Source organism: Sander vitreus, chromosome 12 (assembly GCF_031162955.1).
Source record: "Sander vitreus isolate 19-12246 chromosome 12, sanVit1, whole genome shotgun sequence".
In the NCBI taxonomy this organism is placed as follows: Eukaryota; Metazoa; Chordata; class Actinopteri; order Perciformes; family Percidae; genus Sander; species Sander vitreus.
Window position 1 is genome coordinate 12,410,896 of NC_135866.1, and position 10,171 is coordinate 12,421,066.

Genomic DNA, 10,171 nt, shown 5'->3' on the forward strand with positions numbered 1-10,171 from the left:
AGGCGTACTCAGATTGCAACCCCGACTTTCCTGGACCTGTGCTCCCGGAACAGGAGAAGAAGAAAGGGAGGAACAAGAGGGCTCCGAAAGGAGGGGAGAAACCTGCCTCTCGCTACAAGAAGAGGAAGAAGGAAGGAGATGAGAGGCAACTAATGCACTCTGGCCATGACACTGTAATGACCCAAATCAAACAGGTAAAATTGATTTTATGACCTCATAACCTGCTTTAAAATGTGTTAAAGCTGCACCGCTGCATATCTTTGGGAACGAAGGATGGTAGAACAATTATAGCTTGAAATCTGAATGCTTTATTCAGAATTTAACACTATTAATTACTGCCAGAATGGAAAATGGTCTCCGTCGAGTGCACAGACACTAATTTCACATATGATAAGCATATTACTGTAATTAGGTACTTGTTGGATGACAGTTGCACACACAGGTATTAGAAGCTGGTATTATTTAGGGGAAGGGGATTGTGATTATATTGCAAGTCCCTCATTGATTGAGGCTTATTGATTTAAATGTTATGAAGCTGTTATGAAGACTCACTAATTAGAAATGTAGTACAATATTATTTCATCGCCACTGTATTTAATACAGCTCAGCAAAACCAAATACATACCCAACACACAACAAATGCTAATGCTTGAGGTCCTGTTTTCTCTCCTGACACAGCAGCTCTCCCTGCTGCCCCTCATGGAGCCACTGATTGGGGTCAACTTTGCCCATTTCGCTCCCTATGGCAGCGGCCAGCTCAATGGAGAGAACCTCCTGTCTGGTACCTTTGGCAGCGCCTCACTCGATGGAGTCTCTGACTATTACTCCCAACTGGCCTACAAGGTGATATCTGCTTACCTTACCAAGATGGAACTGGGTACTGTTAAGTGTGTCTGCAGCATGATGTGCTGACACTGCATTGGTTCTGATTCATTGGTTCTGATTCCTACAGCAGAGTAACCTGAGCAATCCACCAACACCACCAGCGTCTCTTCCTCCCACTCCACCACCTGTGAACCGACAGAAAATGATCAATGGATTTGCCACATCAGAAGAGCTTGCCAGCAAAGCTGCTGCCATGGGTAAGCATTCAGAAGGATGGACCATTTTTAACGTGTATTTCCATCATTTCAGGTAAGCGCAGTATTGACAATGTGCTTCTGTTTCAAACAGTGTCCAAAGGCCTGGTCCCAAAGCCACTACATGTCCCATTTAGGACTGAGGAAGACCTACTAGCCCGAGCCATCGCACAGGGTCCCAAAACTGTGGATGTTCCGGCCTCCCTCCCCACCCCTCCTCACAACAACCAAGAGGAGCTCAGGTAAATACATAAATAACAGCAATTCTTTGGAACTATCTGAGGGCTACTGCACCATTTAAGACTGTCATAACAATTGTTTGTGTTGATTACTTGTGTAATCATGTTATGATAATCGATTTGGGCTGCATGGTCTTGACAGAGGTGGTTAATTACTTGTTCTTGTTTCTCCCCGTAAAATAACAACAGTAACAGAGGACAGGAGCCTTGCAAAGATAGGGACACACCTGACAGTTTTGTTCCATCCTCATCTCCTGAGAGCGTGGTTGGCATGGAGATCAGTCGCTACCCAAACCTGTCTCTGGTGAAGAAAGAGCCACCGTCCCCCTGCCTGTCTCCTGTCCTCCCCATGCTTCCTGCACCTGATGGGAAAGGTAAACACACTCCGACATAATCCATGCAATTAAAACATTTATTCCTGTGACTGCAATCGTAATAAATTGGATGTTTTGTGTATGTATGCAATTGAAACCCACAACTCCAGCATACCTTAGCAGTGTGTTGGCAGTTTTTTTTTATAAATGTCCTTCTTTTTCATTCTCCAGGGTCAGAAATCAAACTGCAGGATATCAAAACGGAGCCTTCTGTGATGTTCTTCGGATCCCCCTTTGGCCCCATGTCTAATGATTCCAAACAGGGGCTGGTGTCTGTAGCGATCACACTGAGACCAGCTGCAGCAGAGGTAGGAATACGTAATCCATGGTTTTAAATACTGTGGTCTCACAGAAAATTCAGCAACGGCTTGAGTTTTGTATAATACTGTCAGTCCGAGTTCTGCCAAATTTGATCACTCTTTTAATTTTTTGCAGGCCCGTTTGTTTTCCATTCATCAGAATCTAGGTGTACAGAATTACCCATTTGTATTGTGAATATGTAAACGTGTATGCACCACATAGTACGTGCACCACATTTGAAGCAGCTCACTTAGGGCTGTCCTACTTGTCAGGCTTATTCATTGTCTGGCCAATTCACTTGCACATGGCAAAGAAAACTACTTCTAAATCAGTTGTCAAAGGTAATCACAGTTACTGAGAGGCCAACTTTAGTTTCATTTTAAGAGTAAAGGTGCATCAGAACAATATATGCATCGTCATTTTTTTTCCAAGGGATGTAATGCAGACACGCCAAAAATCTTGCTGGATTTTTGAAAAAAGACCTAATCAACTATACTTTTTCCCCCCCTCAGAATATCACGGGTGTAGTGGCAGCCATTTCAGACCTACTGTGTGTGAAGATCCCCAGTAGCTATGAGGTCAGCAGCACACCAGACAGGGGGCCCCTATCTCTACTCAGTGGTCCAAGGGTGGGGCCCCATGGCATGGAGCCTCGGCCTCCCATGCTCTTCCACGGACAAGGAGACAATGGAGGACTTCACGGACGCCCAGGACAGATGATAAGGCCCAGTGGAGCACCAGCGATGATGCAACAGCAGCAGGCACATCATTTCCGTTTCCATCCCAACAGCCCAGGTAAGGGAATAAAACTAAATTAAACAGCATTTGTTTCTAAACATAATGACTTCCTGTGAAAAAGCACAAAGCAACAGTTGTCTAGTTTTATTTTCTGAGCTAATATTTATTTACCATTACCATTGAAGGTTTACTATCAAAGAATGCATTTTGAAATGGATATGACTTTTAAAAACATATTTTCTGTTACTGCAGGCGCAGCTCTAGCTCGACCTGACCAGAAGACCCCTGCCAGCCCTGGATGTAGAAATCAGTGGTGCTGCCACTGTAAGGTGGTGGTTCTGGGAAATGGAGTGCAGAAATCCATCAAAGATCTCCCCGCCCACATGAAGGTACCAAATTATTTAGGCGTCAATACTCGGAATGGCAGCAGGGTGGTATATTAAGTAGGCAGGCCACCTTTCAGCTGGAGCACTTGGATGCTAAAAGTGTGATTTTGAGAATAATAAAGTACAATATGTTTTATATACACAGTACCAGTTCATATAAAGTCATCTCTGCCATTATGGATCATTTTATAATTGATTTCCCAATGGGGGGGACCAGACGAGCCATGACTGGATGCCCGAACCTTACTTTACTGTAGAGGATATATTATCTACATTCAGCCTGAGGGGCCATACTACGGTGGCCCTGAAGTGCAAATCACAACAGCAAATAAAAAAACGCAACGGCAAATAGGAAAACACGACAGCAAATGGGAAAACACGACAGCAAAATAGGAAAACACGACAGCAAATACGAAAACACGACAGCAAAATAGGAAAACACGACAGCAAATATGAAAACACTTCAACAAATCATAAAACACAACGGCAAATAGGAAAACACGACAGCAAATTTCTATTTGCTGTCGTGTTTTCATATTTGCCGTTGTGTTTTCATATTTGCCGTTGTGTTTTCATATTTGCCGTTGTGTTTTATGACTTGCTGTTGCGTTTTTCTATTTGCTGTTGTGATTTGCACTTCAGAGCCACCGTACCATACACACACACAGCAGCACCATCACCACAGTAATACTGCATATATCGTCCGATTATGTAAATCCAGCCTGCTGGAGTTAAATCCATTTCAGATTCATTAATGGCTTAAACAGCATACCCTATTACTTCAGTCTTGAGTATTTTAGTTATTTAAATATTGTATGTTTTTAATGTTTATATTAATAAACTCCTTTTTAATGTCAGTTGAGTTTAAGCAGGTCACATTGGTCAGGCTTTGATTTAATACCTCATTCCTTATTCAGCCTGTTAAAATTTGGACTAATTTCTCTCATTAGGAATCTGGAGGCCGTTTAAAATCTGAAGATCTGGTCTTCTGTAGTCACAACTGCTTCCTTCTCTACTGTTCCTCATCACCCTTGCAATCCAGATCAACCACAGAAACTAAGGTCTGTGCCATTTTAAACACCACAGTGGGTCTAAATAGCATGCAGTTAATTTGATTTTTAATTTTTTTTGCTGGACATCATGGCTCTTGTCTTATCTTTTCAGGAATCCGTGTCCCTTCTCCCTGCCTCCGAGCAAACAGAGAGCCTTTTTAAAACTCTGCACCAGTACAGTAACAACATGTCATCGCTGGATGTTCATTGCCTGGCCCAGCTTCAGCCCAAACAGTCTCCCCCCTCTACTCCTCCTATCCCCTTCCCCATGGCAGGCGAGACAGCCAAGATGGAGACCAAGTCTGATGCCATCAAAGTCACAGTGAAGCTGAAGGCCCGGCCAAGGTCCCATGACGGCTGGCACCAAGGAAAGAGACAGAAAGGACTGCGCTGGAGGAAGTGGACTGTGCAGGTGGTAGTGCCAAGAGGGAATTCCCAACTCCCAGATGAGGCTGAGATTGATGAGCTCCTGAAGAAACTTGGGGCCTCCCTGCGCCCTCCTGCCTTACTCCGAGACCATAGACGGTGCTGTTTCTGCCACCAGTTTGGAGATGGGATCACTGATGGCCCTGCTAGGCTTCTTAATCTAGATCTTGATGTATGGGTTCACCTAAACTGTGCCCTGTGGTCAAATGAAGTGTATGAGACGCAGGCTGGCGCCCTCATCAACGTAGAGCTTGCACTGCATCGTGGCCAAACGGTACGTTGCGCCTACTGCCAGCAGACTGGAGCCACCAGCGGCTGCCACCGCCTACGCTGTACCAATGTCTACCATTTCACCTGCGCTCTGCAAGCTCACTGCACCTTCTTCAAGGACAAGACCATGCTATGTCATGCCCACAGGCCCCGGGGAACAGCTGGACAAGCACTGGAGCATGAGCTACGTTGCTTTGCCGTCTTCCGACGTGTCTACGTCCAAAGAGACGAACTGCGTCAGATTGCCACCGCTGTGCGGCAGCCAGAGTTAGGCTATACCTTTCGAGTTGGCAGCCTGGTGTCACATGCAATGGGCCAACTAACCCCTCTACAAATGGCAGCCTTCCATTCCCCAACAGCCATCTTTCCAGTTGGCTATGAGGCGTGCCGCATTTACTGGAGCATGCGCCATGGCAACCGCCGTTGCCGCTACGTCTGTTCTGTTGAGGAAAGTGCAGAACTTCCAGAGTTCACCATCAGAGTTATCGAACAGGGCTACCAAGACCTGGTCCTGACTGACACCTCTGCTAAAGGTTTGTCTTTGCAAATTCTTTACAGAAATATTATTGTTGTGTTTCAGAGTACAGCTTTTAACCATGTGTGTTTGTCTTACTGTAATTAGGAGTGTGGGACAAGGTTCTGGGCCCTGTTGCTGAGAAAAGAAGTGAAGTAGGCACTCTGAAGCTCTTCCCTGTTTACCTGAAAGGAGAGGACTTGTTTGGATTAACAGTCCCTGCAGTCGCAAAGATCTCTGAATCGGTTTGTTGCTGCTTTTTCTGGTTTTACTCCGATGCATAGATCATATTATGTAGAGGCTGCAGGATATAACCCTTTTTTACTCATTTATTCCAGCTCCCAGGAGTGGAGGCTTGTGTCAGGTACTCATTTCGTTACGGACGCAACCCTCTTGTTGAGTTGCCTCTCATATTCAATCCAGCTGGCAGTGCCCGCGCCCAGCCAAGAACCAGCTCTCCCTACACTTCACTGGTGATAAGGTAACTTTGAGTGAAGCTGACATTAATTATCTGTCTGTCGTCTCCAAGCAAAACACAGGATTTAATTTTGATTGATTTTGTTGTTTTAAATATTTTTATTTTTATGGCTTCCCCCTCTCAACATAAAGGCCGCATCCACAGGCTGTATCCAGCAGCAGTGCCAGGTCTAACCAAAATGTGGCCCAAGGAGAAGGTGGCGCACCCCATAGCAAGCCTCCAGTAGTGCACCCCAGGTCTTCTCAGTACCGCTGGATGAAGAGTGAGTGGAGAGCCAATGTCTATCTGGCCCGCTCCCGCATCCAGGTCAGTGTTACAAGAGATACTTCAAGTGTTTCTTAGTTCTGACAGAGTGAGGCTGTGACGCTCTTGGATTCTGTTTTCTGTGGACAGAATGAATACCTTCTTGTGTAATGTGTTCACAGGGCCTGGGGCTGTTTGCTGCTAGAGACATTGAAAAACAAACTATGGTGATCGAGTACAATGGAACCATCCTCCGAAATGAGGTCGCCATCATGAAGGAGAAGATCTATAGATCTCAGGTATGCATCCGTTTCTAATACTTTTTGAGCTGAAATTCCATTTGTCTAAAGCTACTCTTGCCAAAAGCAAGTAAATTCTCCTCTCTCTCCCCGACAGAACCGAGTAGTGTTCATGTTCCGCATCGACAGCGAACATGTTGTAGATGCCACTCGGACTGGAGGGCTAGCAAGGTACTGTGAGATTCCATTGGTTATTAATTTATATTAAAACAAATTGGATGCTGTTTTTCATTCATTGGGGTACCCCATATATTCTGCTACACCAGTATTGCCTCACAGTCAAGCGCTGTTACAGGAGCCACACATTGAAGCGTTTTTACAAGTCACTTTTGGACCTACTTGATTTTGTAAAAACGTGACAGTAATTTAAGCTGCATACGTTTTTTTAAGTAGGAAAAAATATATTTTTCTAAATTGAGATCTAAATCAAAACACCTGATTTAAGTTAATAATATTTGCTATGCACAATCATTTTAAATGTAAAAAATGGAACATACAGCTACTTACTTTATATTCATGCGTAGAATGTTGTGTGGTATGTAATAAATCTCCTTTTATTTCCGTTTTTGTTTTTCAGATATATCAACCACTCTTGTGCCCCGAACTGTGTTGCTGAGGTGGTCACATTTGAAAGGGGTTACAAAATCATCATCAGCTGCAATCGCAGAGTTGAAAAAGGAGAGGAGGTGAATATCTTTTTTTTTTCTTTGATTATATATTCTTACTTACACAGTTGCATTAATATACTCAAAAGCGCAAATGTGATGCTCAGAAATCCCTGTTTCCCTCCCCGTTTTCCAGCTGTGTTTCGACTACCAGTTTGACACTGTGGAGGGTCAGCACAAGATTGCTTGCCACTGTGGAGCTCCTGAATGCAGGAAGTGGATTAACTGAAGAAAACAACAAACCTAAATGCATTCCTTGCTATAGTGTGTGGATGCTGTGATCTCTGCACAGAGGGGGAAAAAAAGGCTTCACATTAAAGTCATTTTATGAATGAGCAGAAGGCCTGAACCATTGCGGGGATGAATGAATTTACGTGTTGGTTCATCAAGATAGTGGAAAGAAATGGGTGGAGGAAGGGAAATGTAACATAGTAGCAGGATGTGACTTGTGCCATATGTGAGGGGCTCTGTTGTATGAGATACCTCTGTCTGTATGTATCTGTGCGTTTGTTTGGTGTACATGGGGTGCGGAATCCACCAGCGAATGAGAAAGCACTGTGCAGGGTGCGGCCTTATTGCTTACTAAGGGCAGGCCCTTTTGTTTCATACTGTTAATGTATACCGTATGACTAAATGTAGACATCACTGAATGAGGAATGTACAGCAATGAATACCGCGAAGGGAATATTAACTTGCACTAAAAAAAAAGAAAATAAACAAAAAAAAACACACACACACACACAAAAACTTTTAAAATACTTGATTCCATGAGTCAGTTTTATCATAGGTCTCTGTCATGTGATTTGTGTGGAATTCGAGAGGTTTTGTATTTATTACTGAGTGAATGAATTTTATTCTTAAAATGATGAGATTGAGTTGAAGAAGGCTAGATTGCTTTTGTTTTTGAAGATTGAGGAAGACATGCTGTTACTTTTGTATAAATGTACATAAAGAAAACTATAGGAATAACCGACCAAATACTACCTTAACCTTCTTGATGTTTGGGTGTTTTTAAATTGTTTTTGTTCTGTTTGTCATTGAAATTTATTTAAGATGGACGTTATTTCAGTTTGAGAGTATATATTATGATTATTCTGTACAGAATTTGTAATATAACCACGATAATTCACAAAGTATTTTTGTTGTATTAAAAGTAAGGTATTGTAGCGTAGTGTTTTGTGACTTACACATGCTTTGACCACTCAAAAAAAAAGAAATATTTTTGTTGACTAACGTAACGAGTTATCAGTTACAGAATCAAAAGAGAAAAAAAGACTCTTCAAGTAGTAAGAGATCAGTGTGATCTGTTTGCTGTTAATCAGGTTTGATTTAAAAAAAAAACTGTGAATTAGGTTTTGAAACCCAAAAATGACTTTTTAACTTTTTAACACGAATAGGAACACCGACCTGTATTTACCTGTTTGTTTTTACATTGCTTTTAAAATGAGGTGCAAACGTTTAATGATATTCTGAGGAAGACGAACCAGTGTGTGACAGAAAGAATCGTAATGGGAGAACTCTTGTTTGGAACCGGGGGTTGATCTACCTTGGACAGAAATGGCATTCTCCTTAATCAGAAATATTTCTTATACTGACACTTCACAAGTCACATGCTTAGAAACAGAAGAGTTTTTGCGTGCACAATATCAAGTCGACTGTAAAATTTTGGAGACAGTCTTAGAACTTGTAATGTATATGGCATGTATTTTTTTAACTTTCCGAAGACTCAATTGTATATATTTTCTCAATGAATGGTTGTAACAAAATTGTTTCTTGGATATTTTTCTTCTCTTGTATGATATTACATCATCCTGCCAGTGTGTTTGTGCTACATTTTCTTGGTCGTGTAGAATCTTTCTTCTTTTTTTGAAAATGCCTTTTGAAGTGTACAGAGTATGAGGTTTGGAGTTTGTGGAATTGAATTTAGAAACATTTACAAAAATAAACTATTTTACATGTTAGCAAGTTGTGTACGTGATATCAATAATTACACATCTTAGTTTTAAAAGTTAAATATGAAGAAATTAAGCTATAAAAAATTTTAACTGCAGGTTTGACTACGACTGTAAAATACTTTTTTTTTTTTTTTTTTAACGACTGTAAAATACTGCTGTCTTATACTGCTAGATTAAGACGTAACATTTATAGCGCATCTTACGTGCACTTTACGCATGGGGTAGAAACTTGGAAAAAATAGTTGACTACTTATTTCAGTTAAGGCTGTGCTTAGGCCTACATATTAATACATGTATGTTTTATGAAATTACCACCAACTCGATATAATATTTTGGTATATTAGTGCTGGTAGTTTTGGGGCAGATGCGGTATGATTAAATCAACAGTCTTCTATGTGCACTGTAGGCTACTCTACTTGAAGGTTACATGCGCAATGCAGGGGGGCCTACAGCTCTGTATGTGCCACAGAGGAAATTCGGGTTAATCTGGTCACGTGAGAGCACACCAAGTTTATTAGCCACACTATAAACACTAAAACACACTGCAAAAATACTACACTGCATGAGTTTCTAGAGGGAGATATTTCACTACTCTTACAACCAAACGCCATCACAGTCTTAGTTCAGCCTATGTAGCTACAGCAACTCAAAAGAATAGTTCTACTGGTGATAACTGTCTATACTTCCTCCTCCTTCCCTCCTAAAGGTAATCTGTGGTGTTCCTCAAGGTTCTGGCCATGCATTGTGTGTCTGTTTTTTTTTATCTTGCGGTTTCACTTTGTAACCTGTTTTGACAAGAAAATGTTATTTTATTAGTATTATATTTTTTTAATAATAAGCCCTACTAATAATATGAGCCATACTTAGCCAATTAGTTTACACCGGTTTGACATCGCATTTCATTCTCGTCCATCAAACCCATGTATGCATCCAACCAGTTAAAATCTGAGTCGTACTGACATCTGTTGGTGAAGGATCTCTATACATGCCATACTGAAACGTGTTTTAAGTGCCCTCTGTTTTGCCTTTTATTGTTTCGGTACAAGGAAATGATTGTGTGTGTGTGTGTGGTCACTAGGAAATGACAAGTAAACATGGGACATTTACATCCCCACTTCACAAAACTCACAAAAACCTATATAAAACGCGTTGT

The 10,171-nt window shown here is 41.7% G+C and overlaps 1 protein-coding gene across 7 annotated transcripts in view; it reads left to right on the forward strand.

Moving 5' to 3' along the window:
• kmt2cb (lysine (K)-specific methyltransferase 2Cb) overlaps positions 1-9,024 on the forward strand; it is a 70,507-nt gene extending 61,483 nt beyond the window's left edge. For 5 of the 7 annotated variants that reach the window (XM_078263857.1, XM_078263862.1, XM_078263861.1 and 2 more), the window contains 17 exons: positions 3-194; positions 679-843; positions 953-1,082; positions 1,174-1,321; positions 1,508-1,692; positions 1,864-2,000; positions 2,505-2,787; positions 2,983-3,119; positions 4,067-4,177; positions 4,281-5,397; positions 5,487-5,623; positions 5,717-5,859; positions 5,988-6,162; positions 6,282-6,398; positions 6,496-6,569; positions 6,976-7,084; positions 7,200-9,024. In XM_078263857.1, the coding sequence (XP_078119983.1) occupies positions 3-194; positions 679-843; positions 953-1,082; positions 1,174-1,321; positions 1,508-1,692; positions 1,864-2,000; positions 2,505-2,787; positions 2,983-3,119; positions 4,067-4,177; positions 4,281-5,397; positions 5,487-5,623; positions 5,717-5,859; positions 5,988-6,162; positions 6,282-6,398; positions 6,496-6,569; positions 6,976-7,084; positions 7,200-7,292 (3,453 nt within the window). In that variant the 3' untranslated portion in view covers positions 7,293-9,024. The remainder of the gene's footprint in view (positions 1-2; positions 195-678; positions 844-952; positions 1,083-1,173; positions 1,322-1,507; positions 1,693-1,863; positions 2,001-2,504; positions 2,788-2,982; positions 3,120-4,066; positions 4,178-4,280; positions 5,398-5,486; positions 5,624-5,716; positions 5,860-5,987; positions 6,163-6,281; positions 6,399-6,495; positions 6,570-6,975; positions 7,085-7,199) is intronic. The other 2 variants (XM_078263858.1, XM_078263859.1) reach the window with 2 other exon arrangements.
• The last annotated feature ends 1,147 nt before the right edge of the window (positions 9,025-10,171 follow it).